This window comes from Euprymna scolopes, chromosome 2 (assembly GCF_053919585.1).
Source record: "Euprymna scolopes isolate OS-2025 chromosome 2, ASM5391958v1, whole genome shotgun sequence".
Lineage (NCBI taxonomy): Eukaryota > Metazoa > Mollusca > Cephalopoda > Sepiida > Sepiolidae > Euprymna > Euprymna scolopes.
In genome coordinates this window covers 138,586,492-138,604,879 of record NC_136483.1, presented here as the reverse complement: position 1 = coordinate 138,604,879, position 18,388 = coordinate 138,586,492, and the positions used below count along the sequence as shown (strand labels likewise).

The following is an 18,388-nucleotide window of genomic DNA, read 5'->3' as shown; positions in this document are numbered from 1 at the left end:
GTTTTTTTTTTATTTGCTTTCACATGTGGTCAGCCATACCTGCCTTCCTTTTCAAAGTGCATCTCCTCTGAGATGCAAGGTTGCAGAGCGGCACAAGGTAGGTCAAAGAATTGCATTTTTTGTAAAGCATTGTTTTATATATATAAGAGTGACCTTGTCTGTCTGTCTGTCTGTGTGAGGAACGGTTGTGCAAATATACATTTAACCTAATTTAATATGCGTTCAACAACCTAATTTAATATGCGTTCAACAACTTTGGAAATGCCACTTTTTATATGAGGTGAGACGATTTTTAGGTGAGCGAAAGTAAGGGAGCAGATAATCCTCACGTAAATAACATTTAATATTTGGTTTGCATAAGCCTTACTTGCAACAGACCACATCACATCTGCAAACCATTAAGATCACCAAGCTGTTGCATTCTTCATTTTCTATGTTTTTTCCAGGCGTTTAGCACAACCTCTTGCCAACATACTGAAGGTCTGGTCGACATTCACAAAAAAACATTTGGCTGGCTACAACCACTATCAACAATTTCCCCCACTCTCTATCTGTGCCTAAATCTAAAAACAAATTCTATGAACAAAGCTTCTTTCCTAGAACTGCCTGGCTGATTACAACAAGATAGCTTTCAAGTCCAACGTAAACAAGTTCTTGTTGAGCCGTCCCCTTAAATAATCCAAATTCTACCCGATCTATACCATTAACAATTACTACACTGCCACTGTACATTCATTGACCGTTGTCCTCGAGTGGCCTATGGGTCTTGATAAGTGGTGATTCCCTTGTAAAAAAAAAAGTATGAGATATGGATCAGTTCAGACTTCTTTCAACTGGGAGATGGAGTGGTTTACTGTTGATTGCCTGAGGCTCTCCTATCAGAGAATGCCAACAGATCTCTATTCAGCTATTTTTGTATCCGACGAGAGTCCCTTTCGGGGAGTTCATTTTCCCCACTTTCAGCCTTGTGCTACATTTTGCTGCACTGGAAAGCAAGTAAATCATTCCATCCCAATTATAACTTAAAATTTTGCAGCATTAAGAATTGATTATATAATGCTATAAATTGAATTTAAAAAATTCTAATGCTGCAATATTTTAAGTTATAAATTTATTATATTTTTTACTAGAATATTTTGTCCTTTTCTTTTCCAGTTTTAACAACCAGTCATTTACTTTTCCATGTTTAAGCTTAACCATATTACTTTTCATGCTCGCATTTTTCTATTGTAATCCATGATTTTTCTAGGCTTCCAATAAATTCACTTGTTCTTTGTTTAATTTCAGTCTTATTTTTTGCCCCCATAAACACATATGTAATAACAATGTATGGCACTCGTCTGCTTTCAATAAAACCCTTCCAATTATCTCCCTTTCATACTTTCATTCTCTCAGTTTCACTTGTTACTTCTATTTTCGAGACAGCAGTGAATTAGAACTGAAGCGACGTGGTTGCTATGGAAACCAGTCATAAAAAGCGCCGCTCACCTCCTTACAAATTTTTACGATTTTGAAGTCCAGAAAATTCATCATAACTTTTGTTTTACTGAATTAAAATTGAATTTTTTTTTTCACAATATAGCTGAGAAAGTGATCTATAAACAGTAATAATTGTTTGGAATTTGGTCGAGAAATGAGTGAGCGGTGAAGCTTTAAAACAGTTCTAAATGACTAAAACTGCCACTGAACCATATATTCAAACACTACCGTGTTTGAATGATAATTTGGAAAATGTTTGATTCGTGAAATATCCATTTTAGTGCACGTCAAAATCAAGAGATAAAAAGCAAATGCATACGTGGTGGTGGTGGTGGTGGTGGTGGTGGTGGGAACAAAAAGTCATTTTGTGATAAAATAAATGTCATCAAATTCCAGCACTCCTATCCTGAATTGTTTGAAGCCTTGCCTTTCGAGGCAAAAATTAACATTTTCAGTGAGCTGGCATAAAAGGGAAGAGGTGCTTGTGGAGATTAGTGATATTTTAAACCAACGCATTTCAGGTGAAAGCATTATTACATATTTACGTGTCATGTCGAAATTAGTATGAATTCCAAAAATTATGAAAAACGATCCAGTAGATGTGCTATAGATGTATTTAAAAAAAAAAAAAAAATCATCCACAATTACGTTCTCACATTTGGTATTTACAAATGTCAGACTTAATTTTAGTCAATTTAAGTCAAGGGAGATAAGTAAGTTTGTCATACAGAATTAGCTCCACAACTTTTTCACATCAAAACATACGATAAAACTCAATAATTCAATAAATTCTATTTTTACTTGTAATTATTTTTATACCGGATCATTTATCATAATTTTCGGAATTTATACTAATTTTGACATGACACGCAAATGCATAATGTTTTCACCTGAAATGCATTGGTTTAAAACATTAATAATCTACTCAAGCACCAGGAAAAATGAAAGTAAGGCAAGACTAAAGAGGAAAAAAGAAGAAAACACTACAAGTATTATGGGGTCTAGTCATATACCTATTTCAGGAATAATGCAGTCACCCAGAGATTATAAATATAGTTACATCGAACATATTATGGGGAAGCGATTCATGGCAGTTATGACTCCAGAATCATGACGTATACTTCTCCAACATACTTTTGCTAATACACTTTTTGTTAACTTTTTTTTTTTTACAAGGAAGTCACCACTTATCAAGGCCCGGAGGCCACTCGGAGATAAGGGTTATTGCATATACAATAATCAATGGGACAATATACCACTGTTGTCTTGATTATTATCAGCCTGCAGGGCTATAACAAAAGGAGAAAGATAAAATGAGAGAGAAGATAAAGAGCGGAAGAGAACTAAAATCCAGCCAAATACCGATGGAAAAAAAAAATAAGAAGGCAAGGTCCTAGCGCTTTGTCTGAAATCAGATTTTTTTTCTTATTAAAAAGGACTTCATCTAAAAAGTAGAGAACCCATAAAGAATAGAACGGTAAAGTTTCACTCTAATATTTAAAACAAGTTTATTGATCATCTTCATTAAGTAAATGAGAAATAAAAAGGAGAAACGTGTTAGTAATAGAATGAATCCAGGAGTATGGACGGGGACAAAAAGGTTAGGAAATCCTGTTTGATGAGAAAAGAGTTCATGTATGTGCACCGTACACAAGTGTTGAAGCTGTGGGGAATTTCCACACATTGGTTTTGCCTATGGCAGAATGAAAGAAAACCAATCAGAAATTTTAACAGGCTCACCTTTTAAACTTCAAAGATAACCGCTCATCAAGGCCTGGGAGCCACTTGAGGATGAGAGCTAAACAGATTGTTGGTGGGAAGATGATCGCCATTATTGAAAACAACAGATTGAAGGGGCAGAAGGCGACTTGATTTTTCAAGAGGACGGCTTGACAAGTATTTGTTTTACAATATACTTGAAGATGACAATGCTGTAGTCGGTTGGAAAGCAAACTTGTGGTATCTTTTTTAACAGATCGGGTGTTCTAAGAGAGAAACTTTGTTCATAAAATGTTTCGTTTGATTTTTTTACAGTGAGAGATAAAAGAAAGTTCTTTGCTCTGGTTGTAGCCAGACAAGTTCTTGCATCCTCATCCAATCTGTTCTATGTATGCTCCGCACTACACCAGTAGTTACTTTCTGTTTCACTCAACCGACAATCTATTCATGTCATTAACCCTTAACATCGAGTGACTTTTAACCTTGAGTCTGTAGACTAAAAATTGACAGAGTTATTGCGTAGGGAAATGTACACAGACAGACACACAGACACATTCACTTTTATAGATAGATAGATTAAACAAAAATATATATGTATACATAAATATAAATGGAAACAATTTTTTGTTCACTGTAAAGATTTTACGCAAATATTATGCAAGTATAAATCATGTAGAATATCTGCATGAATATAATTACACGTAATAGTTAACTAAAGATGATCATCCCATAAGATAACCGAAAAAACTAATAGGGAATTAATTAAAATGAATGTTTAAAAGAATATCCAAATTAGCTAGATCTTTTGCTAGTGAATGCATTTCCACAACCCATATATAAGAAAATTGTATTTTCTTTTAAAATAACTAGAAAAGAGGGTTTTTAATATGTATATCAATACACACAAAAGAAAAACGAATTTATAGGAGTATAGATAGATAGATTATATTGGACCCAATATATAGTAATGATTTAAAAAGTAAAAAAAATGACCACCCAGAATCGAAACCAAAAGGCTTAGCTTACAATTTACTTTTTCCTTTGACGTTAATACCTGAGCTATGAAGACATGTTTGCTGCAAGGCTAAAAATTAAAACATGAACCAATATCTCTTACGTTACGCATGCATATTCGTAATGCCATCGTTCGACATTCACCTGGCAAATTTCATTTCTTTAATTTTCACACTTTTGCACATAATTTCCCCGGTTAAAATCCAAATATAAAGTTTTGCATGGATTCGAATACCCTATATATTAAGTTTCATGTCTGTAAACCAAAAACTGACAGGAATTTAGTAAGCAAACTATTTTAAACAAATATATATATATGTGCATATATAAATATATATAGAAATAGTTTTATGTTTACTATAACTTTTTTACGCAAATATTACGCAAGTATAAATCATGTAGAATATCTGCATGAATATAATTATATGTAATAGTTAACTAAAGATGAGCATTCCATAAGAAAAGAGAATAAAAACTAATAGGGAATTAATTAAAATGAATGTTTAAATTAGCTTGACCTTTTGCAGATGAATGCCATTCCACGACCCATATATAACAAAGTTGTATTTTCTTTTTAAATAAATAGAAAAAGGGGTTTTAATGTGAATATTATAGGAATATAGACCAGCTGAAAAAGTAGCCTATATTTTTTCTTTCTATTCTTTGAAAAAAACTTCTTGTCTTTATGCTAACAAGAAATCCGAACTTTGTGTGAATCTCGAGGTTGAAACCAAGAGTATTCATTCAAATCCATTTTGTTAAGTTAGCACTTGCTAACTGATGATCCATTTATGTTTTTATCCATTTTTTATTCACCAGTTTAACTACTTATTTATTGCAAGTCTGAATTTTTGAAATGAGATGTGAATGCTTGTGTTATCTGGATTAATCGGACTATTATTCTCATCTTGGGCATTGTGCTAATAACACCCAAGGTGAGAATAATAGTCCAATTAATCAAAATAATACATACATATTTATTATTAGCACTGTTTTTGGCTCTTTCCAAAGACCTTAGCAAAATACACCACTATAGTCAGGAGCAGCACTACATACTACTCAGTGCACCAATACTTACTTTCTGTTTCACTCAACTTAACACTTAATGCTTTTAACCCTGTTTGTTTGGTGATTCTGGTCAATTTTATCTCATTTCTCAGCTTTTTTTTTTTTTTCATTTCTCTGAAAAAAAAAACAAAAACAAAAACAAAAAACAAAGAGCTTTTGTCTTCACACTAGTTATTATTATTACCAAGAAATCTCAAATTTACGGGTGAAACCCAAGTTTGAAACCAAGAGTATTCATACGTATCCATATAATGTTTAAATAATCAATCTGAAAGGCAACATATGGACACCTGTTAGTCATGTTTCCCAATAGTTTTTTTCTCGCTTGAAAAAATGGGTGTGTTCAAACAAAAGCTGTTCTGTCCCGGGTTGCTTAACACATCTAAATGCAAATGCCAGTAAACAAAAGCTGACATTCAAATTTAGATCTTAAACTCGAATGTCTTCAATAACCAGCAAAAACAAAGGAATTGGCCTTACCGCTTCACGCATATGCAAACGCTTTAAATAGATTGAATTATGTACTGGAGAGAACTTGAATTATACGTAGAAAAGAGTTTTAATTACCTCTTAGACATCATCCTCGGGTGTCGTCGATCTCTCTGTAAAAAGGTTTGTCAGAACAACCTGATACGAGGATACTTCACCCTAAATTGGTGAACAGCCTCTTACGCGGATGCATCTAAAATACTATTTTAAATTTAAGTGTGAGAAATGGATGAAATGCGATTTTACTGCAGTTTATAACACTCTCTGTGATTGGTTACTGGTTATCTCTCTTGCCGCTTCAAGGGTTGCGTGAATTGCAATATATAAACATTAGAAAGAGTCTTCGTGGATAACTCAAGGCTTCGACATTAACATTTCTCCTCGGGATTCTGACGTGATTCAACAATCATAAAGAAATAATATTCATGCTTGAAAATTGTCGAAGTTTATTTGTATCAATTATGGTGGGATTACAGAAAGGATTGTGAATTTTATTAATGCTTCCACAAGGAGCATATTTTTTTGGAGGAAGCGAGTCCACCTGTACATATAGTTTGCCAGTCTTATAAAATACAAAAACAAAGGTCTGAACTATTATAAATCTTCGCATAGTCCCTACCAAGAGTACTCGATTTATATGTGCAATGCATACCAGTGAAATAGATTAAAGTGTTGTTTCATCATGTGTACGTAAACTTGCATATTGACTTTCGTTCACCTCGAACAAGGCACATCGCCACTGAAGTGCAAGGGGCTATTGTGATAGGGGCTAGATTTATAGGAAGGCAACCTGGTTAAGGAGCTGGACAGCAAGATGTTTGTTCATATTACATTTAAATTTCTGCACGTTGGTATAGATACAAGGAGCAGGAAAGGAATTCAAAAGGCAAGTGGTCCACAGAAAGAAGCTATCAGAGTAGAAAGTTTTCCGTCATCTAGAAACTTACACAGTGAAGAGGTGGGTTTCTGCTGCTAGCCGGGTAGGTTGGGTTGAGCGTGTACAAGTGCAGTAAGCTTATTGGAATACATTCCATGGAAGCACTTATAAAACAAGCACAGGGATGCAACACTGTAGTGATACAACAGACGATGGAGCATGGCAGTGCTGGATCCATTACGTTAGAAATTTATTTTTTGGATCCTGTTTAAGAGGGAGAGGATAGTGGTTGGAGCACTAGCCTAGATGTGGGAACAATATTCCATGCATAGCCGAATGGTGGCTTAGTAGAGATATACGATACTGGCAGCTGTGAGAAGTTACGTACTTATCCATTTTATGTTGCTTGAGAATGTCAGACCGAAGAATTTGAATATAAAGTGCTCAGAAATGGTGATATCGGCCATTGGAAAGGTTTCTTATTATTGTTAATGAAAAAGGGTTTTGCCTTGGTTGCATTAAATGTGACCATCCATCTTTAGCTCCATTCTACTATACGTGGTCAACCCTCAATTAGTTACTCTGTAAAACGTATACGTGCAAAACAAAATACTGTTGGACCGATTTGTAAAGATGTTTTTGGTTGATAACATTACTCCCGTGAACGCGATTCAAACTTTAATCAAAACTATAAATAAAAGAAAAATAATTTCTTGCTAATTATTAGGTTAATGCAAAATTAATGTCGTTTTTTGACATTCAACTATATATATATATATATATATATATATATATATATATATATATTGGATTATTTTGGACTATCTTCCAATTACGTGATTTTACTTGTGCGAATGGAAATTCAATTAACTTTCTTGGATTTATATTTTTAGATTTTACCGTCATTGGATAATTTACCTTTCACCAGACTATCCATTCACGTGTAATCGCCCTTTTCTTCACCATATTCCCTCTGCTTCACTTTTTGTTATCAAGTAAGATCTTTGACCTACTTGCAGTTTCATCAAATACTTTTGTATGCAAAATCCGATCCTGCCTGCGTTTTGCTAATTCCTACCCTCTGATGAGAAGGAAAGTATTTCTTCAAAACTCCGCTGATTAAGGACTATCCACTTATTAAGTGTTTCCTTTTCAGATTAAATATGTTTTTAACTCTTTTTCAAAGTGTTTTAACATGTTTTATTAACTATTTGCTCTTTATATATATATATATATATATATATATAAACGATGCACTAACCTAATAAAATGATGCTAAAGGCTGCTCTCATATTTCAATATTTGGATATTTTGCAGTATAGAACAGAAAACGAAAAAATAGTCTTAAGTTAGAACAAGAAAAAAATGACTGACATTAGACGATCATCTGGAGAGTTTTGATAATCGTGCAAAAAATAGTCATGACTACCATAGGCTCTTCATGGAAACCCTTGGTAATTGTTAAAAAATCGGAAATTAAGCAAAATACTGGTAGAAAACCACCTAATATATCTAACCATGATATTTATTGCATTGGTTTTTGCCAGTATTAAGTTTAATTTTCGATTTTTGAGCGATTACCAAGGGTCCCCCTATAGTAGCTATCATTATTTTCCATTCTACATGAACATAGTGAGCACATGATTTCTTATAGACTAACAGATCAGCCCGTCTATGTAGTATTCATAACTTTATGTGCATGTGTATGTACGTATTAAAAAGTTTGACTCAAGTTAAGGTAACCTACATCTAAAATTTTAAGTGTTTAGACCCAAAATTGACAGAGGAGTTTGGTAGAGTCTGCAAAAGTTAACTCTTTCAACTTTGACCTCTTGGCAACCAAATTTTCGCCCCAAAACTGACCAAAATGTTTGCCGTATGTCTGAATACCCTTTATGTAAAATTTCAAATGTTTAGACCAAAAATTGGCTGAATAGTTTGCTAGAGACCGCAAAGGCAAAATCTTTTGAACTTTGACCCCCTGGCAGCCAAATTGTCGGCCAAAAACCGATTAAAAAGCTTTCTCTATGTCTGAATACACTTTATGCAAAATTTCAAATGTTTAGACCAAAAATTGTCTGAGTAATTTGGCAGAGACCACAGAGGTCAAACTTTTTAAAATTTTGACCTCAATTATAACCCCGTAACATTTATTGTTTTGGGATCAAATCAAATTAAAAAGTTTGATCTATGCCCAAGTAACCTATATTTAAAATTACAAGTCTTTAGACCTAAAATTGACGGAGGAGTTTGGTAGAGTTTTCAAAGGTCAAATCGTTGAACTTTGACCCCTTAACAGCTAAATTTCTGTCCGAAAACCGATTAAAAAGATTTTCCTAAATCTCAGTACACCTTATGTCAAATCTAGAGTCTGTAGACTGAAAATTGTCAGAGTAGTTTGGTAGGGAATTATACATACACACATACACACACAGATAGACAATTTCACTTTTATAGATATATAGATATGTTTTCCCTATTAATCGAGTAACTGGGTGAAATAAACATATTTAGTAACAAAAAAATCAGTTTATGAATATTCTTATTTATTATATTTAAAGACAATATTGAAATGAGACATACAACAAATCCTGGAATGTACTTGGGTGGGCTCGCCAAATTTGTTGTATATGGAAGAGGGCAGATTCTGGTAATTAGAGAAACAAAGTAAAACGTGTTTGAGACATATATGCATGTAAATCAACATGAGAAAATATTCACGTGGTTGAGCACGTTTCCGACGTCACAAAGAAAGATAGTTTACAATATATTCAGTCAAGTTAGAGTCAGTCAGAAGAGAGAAGTCCGAAGGGAGTTGCGTTGACAGTTAGAGTCGGAAGAGTGAGTTAGGCGAACCCCTTTTGGAAGCGAACCAGAAAGGGAGGCAAGACAATGTAATTCTGCAAGGCAATCGAATCCCTGATCATCTCATCCAGCTGGAATAATAAATATCATCATGTAATAAGTAAGACTTTGTCTAAGTTTGTCATCAATTCAACCGAAAGGTAATGTGTTTTTGTGATTCGTCTTGCAAATGAACTTTGTATGAAGCACCCTCCCAAAGTGTTAACGGTCTGTCTCCATCATCAATAATGAATTCCCGGGTTTGTATTACTGTACACATAGATTCGAAAAAGTTGAATACATCGGTAAACACTGTATGTTTTTCGAGCTGAATAAATATGTTACATTGAATAAAAACACAAAAAATATATCCAGTTTGGCAGAAAAGTAACTTATCTTGCCTTTGATAACATTTATTTGTTATATATTTGTTTTTTTGACAACTTTTTCGAATCTATGTGTACAGTAATGCAAACCCGAATTCCCTTCTCAGTGTTAAAAAAAAACGTCCATTTAACATCTCTTCACATTAATATCTCTCCTATTAATACGATGAAATCACAAGTAATTGTCACATCACCGTTGTCGCTTTGTACTTTGTTATATAAATGTCTCATTCCCCATTATATTTCATGTAGTCCAGCTACGCAATAAATTAACTAATATAGTTTCCTATGACGTGTCATGACATAGACAACAAGCAATGGCTCGAGTGAGTTACTATGCGTGATCACTGGTTATCATCTCATGCTTCCGTGTGGATATTTGATTATCGTAAAAAAGAAAAAGACAAAAAGGAATTCCAGCTTACCAATGATGAGATATAACAGGATTAAGATGATGAAAATAAGAAAAATTTTCTTTGATAGATGAGACCGTTGGATTCGGTTGAGTCGTGTCATTCTAAAGAATTTGATGACCGCCATGTAGATGGAAATGTCTGCACTGTTTCCTGTTTAATAAAAGACAAAGTTAAACATGGAACAAATGTAACATTTGGGCATGTTCTATAATAGACAACAGAACGAAAAAGCGGAAAGCGGTCAAGAAATAAATATACAACAAATAAATGTTAGATAAGTTACTCTTCTACCTACCTGGATAAGTTTTTGATGTTTTAATTATTTTAAAGCGTTTCTTCAGTTTTAAATGCAAGTTGTACTCAGCGCTTAAGTTAAAACGCAAACAAAAAATGGCAACATGAGGCTGCAAGCTTTGGATTCCTGAGAATTGCTCAAAACTTGAAAATGAAATAATAATGACAGAAATCCACTTAATCAATATCACAGTGGTATTTATTTGGTGGATTACTACCAGTATTGTGTTTAAATTTCGAGTTTTGGGCGATTCTCGAGACTCTAAAGATGGTAACCCCATGTCATCATCTTTGTTTTCGTTTCAACTTAAGCACTTAGCACAACTTGTATTTCAAACTTAAACGTTTCAAAATAAGTTAAAATACCAAAACCTTATCCAGATAGGTAGAAGAGTAACTTATCTTGCCTTTGGTAGCATTTATGTATTATATATTTGTTTCTTGTGGAAACTTTTGGTTTTGTGGAATTGGTTCCGTTTGTTGTCTATAGTAAAGCATGGCTGTAACATGTTAAATGGTAAAACAGTTTGCACATCGTTGTTTATGTCAAATGCGTGCTCTTGCACTAGAGAATGGCAAAGAAAACGTTGCACAGGGCATTTACATACTGGTCTTTCTTTCATAGTCACTTCTTTCGTCGCTCATAACTGGCCGTAATACCTTTGTGATTTTTAACCTCTGGCTTCCTCTATTTAGTTAGATGAAAAAAGACTATTCATGTATGGAAACACAAAACACTTGCTGAGGTTTTAAATATATTTATTATAGAGAGAAAGAGTGTTTGTTCATGGAGGTGGGAGACTACCTAGGCTAAGATTAATTCCTTCTTACTTGTTCTACTTGGAAATTGAGAGACTCAGACGGGTAGACATCGAGGTAACATTCATTTAGATTATCTATACATTGTCAGACATATCTTTCTGTGTTGTCCCTTGACAAAAGACTGACTAGAAACGGCTCTTCCTTGAACGCATATCGCCCTTCCTATTGTCATCCCGTTCCCCTGCATTTTAATGATTATAATCAAAAGTTAATGTGCATGAAGAAAGCAAAGGCAGATGGTTGATTTGAGATCATTCTGCGAGTGTGTAGATTAATTGAGGGTGAGTGTGTAGATTAAGCGTCCAAAATTCGTCTTTCAAATTGGTACTGTTCTAATATATTAGCACTTTAATAACTATTGTTAACAATTCACAAAATTCAGAAGTATCTGAATATTCACAAAGGGTTGCCATTCAATCTTGATGCCGTTTATATAAAATTAAATACCTAACATAGCCCATATTATCCAACCTTACACCTACCACCAGTGTTCTAAAATTCATACTGATTGGTCAATGATTTTAGAAGTGAATTGTATATATAGAAATATATATATAAACATTGTATAAACATAGATAAGCTGTCTCATCATGAAGATTAAACGAAAATATAAACAAAGATAAGCTCGTTGGTCTCTGGTCTCCTCTGTTTAGCTAGACCATAAGTTCTCAACCGAGGTCCGTGGAATATTTCTAGAGGTCCACAGGCAAAATATAACAAATTGGGGGTCCACGATGATATTTTCGTGCTCCATAAAGAAAACCAACCTATAATGGTTTTTATTATCACAAATTGAATTTCTACTGTAATTTTGGTTTTACGTGAATAAAGCTGAAGGAGACATGCCAACGAATTTGAATGTATGTTCTAGATTTCAAACAATTTCCATAAAATTGCCTTGAAAGCAATAAAAAATGAAAAAAAGTGGTAGGAGCTGGTTTTAAATATGCGCCTCAGGCAGTCGGTTCTTTTCCTATTATACTGTCTATCTGACCTTCGCCTTCTCATCATAATCTTCTTAGGGCATTTATTCCAGAAATAGTTCAATCTGTCTCACCCTTCTAGGAGTAAGTTTATTAAAATACCAAACTGACCGAAGCAATTCACTTCAAATTTAACGTTGAACGCCATCGTTTGTTTTTTTTTAAGTTCCTAGTATAGATATTCTTTCATATCCGTTTTTAATTTCTCCTGTCAATAATGAAAAAAATTATTTCTCAGTATAAAAGTATAAAAAGACTGAAGAGAAAAATGGCAAATTTTTCCCGTTTTCGATACAAATTTTAAATATCAATTCATATCTTGGCCATTATCTTCTATTATATTAAGGGCAAAATGGGCGCGAACGTTTGCATCGGGCTTCTTCTTGTGTTGGAGAGATTCCACGAGAAGTTTTCGCATACTTCCCAGATCATAATATCTGGCATTCACAAACAGACATCGTCTCTATCTTTTTGTTGATCGAGTAAAACAAAATCCCCACCGTGCCATCATCTCCAGTGTTTTTTTTTTTTTTGTCGTTTTCGTATAAATAAAGTGAAACCATTCAAACGCAAACATCTGGCCTTCGGGCCAGGTAGTATTTATTCTGTAATTAGTTCTTGGTCAATGTAGGCAAACCCCTTCATACTGAGACAATTACTATTTATTTGAATACTGCCTGAGTGCCCCCCTTTTTTTTGTTTTTTGAAATTTGAATGCTTTAGACTTCCGGTCGCGTCATGGAGTAGCAGTAAGATGTCAGATTTTCTTTCACTTTCTTTTCCGCCGTCACGTCACGGGTTCGAGCCTGCCTGCCTACTACCACTTTTTTTTCTGCTCAACACATACCTACAAACACTCGGGCAACGCTGGGAACCCAGGCTAGTCAATTATGTAAATCTCACCTGTTTGTTTAAGTGTTTGTTAGTATGTATGTATGTATGTATGTATGTATGTATGTATGTATGTCTGCCTAAAACTTTTGAGAGAGGTGACGGATTTTAACAAGATTAGTATCATTTTGTAGCTCGACCCGGCAGACGACAAATATCGAAAAGGTGGCTAAAAACATTAATTCCTTCACTCTCAACTGGACACCTTTTCTACATTTTCGATTGACTAGTCTTAATTAAAACCTTTGCCACTTCCGGTTTGGCGATGGACGTAATAACAAAGACGTCACATTTTTTTTTTTCACATTCTTTTCCTCCTTTGCAATACGGGTTTGAGCCTGCCTGCTTACTACTACTTTTTTTTTTCTCAACACACCTCCAAACACCCGGGCAACGCTGGACACCCAGGCTAGTCTGATATAACTTTGAAGAAGTTAAAAATGTCAATGGTGACCCTGATAATAGTAATAAATGATTTGTATAGTTTTATTCAATCATTCAAGATAATATGTGTTATATTTGTTGTAAAATTTATAAAAATGAATAGCATTATATATAGTTAGATATTATGAACTGTTATAATTGTATTACGAACTATATATATATATATATATATATATATATATATATATATATATCTTTTCACAAAAATCAAGACAATAAAATATAAAATAAGAACATCATATGGTGTATTTTCATGTGTAACAATTGTTTCCAAGCTAGAAAAACATTGTTTTAATTGTTTAATAACAAACTGAGTAAAATGTGTGATGGTTTACTGGGGGTGTGTAATAAGTAATGCCCCTGACCCACTTCCCATAGCAGTGGAGCAAGGAAACTTGGCACAGTTATTAGTCTTTCTCTACATAAGAATCACCCAGAGTTATGCATTTCTCCCATCGTTTGATGCAGCTCTGGAGACCGTTTTTGTAGAACACCCCTGGTTAGTCCCCCAACCACGATGTGACTTCAGAAATCAAGGCTGCATCATCTGGGAAACGCTTTCCTTTCAACAACAACTTCATGGCTGGGAAGAAGTCAGGAGAGTAGGTAGGATGGAGAGGATTTCATAACCACACGCCCGTGCTTCTGATCTGGCGACATGCGAGTTGTGGACCGGAGCGTTGTCCTGCAGGAGGAGGGTATCTTTGCTAATCTTGCCTCGCCTCTTGATTTTGATAGCTTCCCTTAATTTCCTCAAAAGTGAAGCATAATAGGCTCCTGTAATTGTGGTACCCTTTGCCAGGAAATCTGTCATCACTACTCCGTCCTGGTTCCAGAAGACTGTGAGCATGACCTTGCCAGCGGAGGGCTGCACCCTTGCCTTCTTTGGAGGTGGTGAGTCCAAGTGTTTCGACTGCATTGACTGGGCTTTGGTTTCTGGATCATAGTAATGGACCCAGGTTTCATCCTGTGTAATCAGTATTTTGAAAAACTTTGACTCATATTCTTGGCACATCTCCAAATTCATCCTCGAGCACTCAACACGTTCTCGCTTCTGGAATGGTGTGAGCAACCTGGGAATCCATCTGGTAGACACCTTATGCATATGCAAATGGTCATGAATGATAGTGTCCACAGACTCTGTACTAATCTTGACATCTTGGGCTATTTGGCGAATAGTAATGCGCCGATCTTCCAAAATGGCAGCCTCAACTTGACGGACAAATGCTTCATCAATGGCAGAAGGGGGGCGACCAAGCTTGGGAGCTGTTTCCACAGACTTCCGACCATGTTTGAATTCACGATGCCAGCGTTTTACAAGGTCATATGATGGGGCATTATCACCATAAGTTTCTTTCATTACATCAAAAGTCTCGTGTGGTGTGCGTCCTTTCAAATACAAAAACCGGATCACTGCTCGACATTCAACAGGCTCCATTTCACACCTGACTCAGTTCAAACACCTGTAAAACAGAAACCATAATTAGTTCAGAGCTGTAATTTGCCACATAACCCATAGAGATATAAATCATTGCACATGCAAAATTTCAGCTAGATCAGACAACTGAAAGTGGGTCAGGGGCATTACTTATTGCACGCTTCTCGTATGTAATTAGTCAAATAATAGCAAAGGCAGGAAAACCCCATAATGTTGGTGAAACAGTAATTCTACCAGCAGTGTCTGTTATAATTTCGTTAGTTATGAAACAAAATGCAAGTGAAATTATTAATTCCATCCCTTTTAAGCAACTCGTCTGTGTCACGACGCATCGATGAAATGGCAAAGGATGTAGAAAAAACAACTAATATCCTATTCGTAAGTGAAACAGTTAGCTCTTCAACTCAATGAATCCACTTTACGAGATAATGGGGCCATTTTATTAGTATATGTTAGATTTAACAGTGATGAAGGATCCAAAGAAGAAATGCGTTTTGCTAGAAGTTTTGTGACAGACACAAAAGGTGAAACAATTTTTTAATGAAGTTGTTACTTATTTGCAGGAAAACAATATTCTACTCAAAAAATAAAATTGCTTGTGCTACTGATGGTGCACTTTCGATGACAGGCAGATACAAAGGTTTTTATTGCACATTTAAAAAAAAAGCTGTCCCAGCAGTATTTTGTATTCATAGAATGATACACCGTCAACATTTAGTTGCAAAGAAAATGATGCCCTTACTATCGTAATATGAGTTGTTAACCGTATTAAATTGAATTCTCTCCGAGATCGTCTTTTTCATGAATTATGTAAGCAAAATGGAGAAGAGTTTGAGCGGCTTGTATTACATGCAAAGTTGAGATGACTATCAAAGGGGAATTATCTTCAGCGTTTCGTTGCACTTTGTGAATCTATTGTTTGCTTTCTTGCTAACACACAAATTGGAGAACAGCTGCTTGCAAATAAATGTGATGTGTTTTTCTTAACAGATATAAAGAGAGCTGTAGGGACCGGAGAAGAAGTCTCTTATACCCGGGTTACACTGTATTTGAAAAACTGAATTCACTTAATAAACAGCTTCAAAGAAAAGACCTTGATTTGATATCTAGTAAAAGTGATTTTGCTGCTTTTCTGAGGAAACTACAGTTCTATAAAAATAATATCAGTTGTTGTGTATTCGAACAATTTCCTTGCTAGATTTCTGTTAGCAGCGATTTGCAAGATGAAGAGCTTGCGTTATATGGTGAATCTATGGAAATATGCATGGAGATATGCAAACACGGTTTATTGACCTACTTATGATGATTATACAGATTTGGGTTTCAATTCCTTTCAAAGTTAATGTTGCCGATATAGACATAGCTTTGCAAGAGCCTGTTGCGGGGCCCGAATGTCGGTAACAATCAACCCTTCAACTAAAAGACGACACAGGCAAGAAAAAGACAAAAAACGATAATGGCAAAGAAGAGATGACAAATGCAGTCGGTACCGTCGTGAATGAATATAAATCCGTTCAGGTTTATTTTGGTAAGGAAACTGAATGGTGGTAGGAGATCTCAGGTTGAGGGTTGGAATCCAGCTGATGTTTGAACTGGCAGGCTACAAGATCGTCGCTAGTAGCTACAGGAAACATGTGCTAGCTTGAGAAACTGGACTGCTGGAATCGGGTGCGTCGACGGCGAGTGGTTGCTGCTTCTGTTACTGGATTTGACCGTTGTTGGGGAGGTAGTCAAAAACAGTTCTGCATGAACATGACTGTTGCTGCTGAGTTAGGTCAGGCTGCTGACGGCCCAACCTAGCTATGCGGCGATCTAGCCAAAACTGACCACTTGTTGAAAAAGAAAAATCGCTGTATTTATACTCGTCCGGCGGACGTAGTTGTAGACACCAAGGCTTTGCAGTGCTGGTCATTGTTTTCGTTCATGATTTGTGTTTGTGTCTTTAAAATGCTGTGGGAAGTCATCTGTTTGAGGTTTACATCCATCTGCCATATCAAATTGAAGCTGGAAAAATTGTGTATATTATTCTAGCGGGAATTGTGCTATTCAGGGTTCCACGGGATTATTATTCATGTCGAAGTACTTATCGAAAGGACCATCGGCTATGGTTTTTACGTTTTGAATGGGGATCCTTTTTTGATGAACGTTTTTTCTTTTTTGTTTTTGTGGAAACCTCGACAAGCCTCTCATCGAATTACAAAGAGATGAAATTATGCGTGTAAAATTCAAAGAAGAAAATACAATGTATGGAAGACAAATGATGCTGCTATAAAATACTCTTTGCTTTGGAATAAAGTAGAGCTCTACGTTATTACTTTTTCAATATCTTGTCTTGTTGAATCCGGATTTAGTCGTGTTTCTCAACTGTTATCAAAAGCTCGTAATAGACTTGACATTGTGAAAAGAGATGATCTTTGATTATCATTAACATCGATGGAGTCAGATATGAAGAAACTCGTCGAACAGCATCAACCACATTTGATCCATTTGAATAAATATGCTTCTTTTTTATTACACATTTCACTTTAACTGTTTATCAAACATTTTAAGCAGTGTATAAGGAATTCAATTGTCTGAAGAGCTCTGATCTTCATCGGCTTGACAATGGAAGAAACATTGTAATATTGTAATACAAGATATTGGCAAAGAATTATTATCCTTACAATTTTCATTATTATCATTATTATTATTATGATTGTTCATATTTACAATGCCTCCCCACGGGACAGAGTTAGACACCAGGGTCGTTTTTTAACGTGGAGAAAAGGAAGAAAAATTTAAAATTGTCTCAGTCGTGAAGGACTTCTCCCCCACTGACAGAGAACAAGAAATTGAAGTGCAGCATCCGAAGAACAGATACTACACACAATTATGATTGTTGCAGAATACTTTATTTGCATTAAATTAGTTTTCATTAAAAAAAATCAAGCTTACTTATATACTAATTCTTTGTTTATTAAAACCTTCAAATTTATATTAGTGAAAAATAGAATATTGTTTTATGACCAATAGTTATGAGGGAGACAACCAAGAAAAAAAAGAAAGGAAAGGTGTCTATCGGTTAAACTGTATGTGCTCCCTGCACATACAGTGCCAAGTTAGATGAACAAAAGCCAAGGACTTTGAAGGATGAGCTCTCAGGTAGGGTGTTATTAGTCATGGTTAGCGATGGTTGAGAAGGTATTGCCAAGTTTTCTGCAAAACAGAAGGTGGACTCCCTCTAC

General features: G+C 35.1%; 1 protein-coding gene across 9 annotated transcripts in view; it reads right to left on the bottom strand.

Annotated features, from left to right (window-relative positions):
* Positions 1-18,388, bottom strand: part of LOC145296292 (carbohydrate sulfotransferase 14-like) — a 131,200-nt gene that overhangs the window by 31,876 nt on the left and 80,936 nt on the right. For all 9 annotated transcript variants that reach the window (XM_080142520.1, XM_080142523.1, XM_080142514.1 and 6 more), the window contains exon 2: positions 10,302-10,442. In XM_080142520.1, coding sequence (XP_079998646.1) covers positions 10,302-10,416 — 115 coding nt within the window. In that variant the 5' untranslated portion in view covers positions 10,417-10,442. The remainder of the gene's footprint in view (positions 1-10,301; positions 10,443-18,388) is intronic.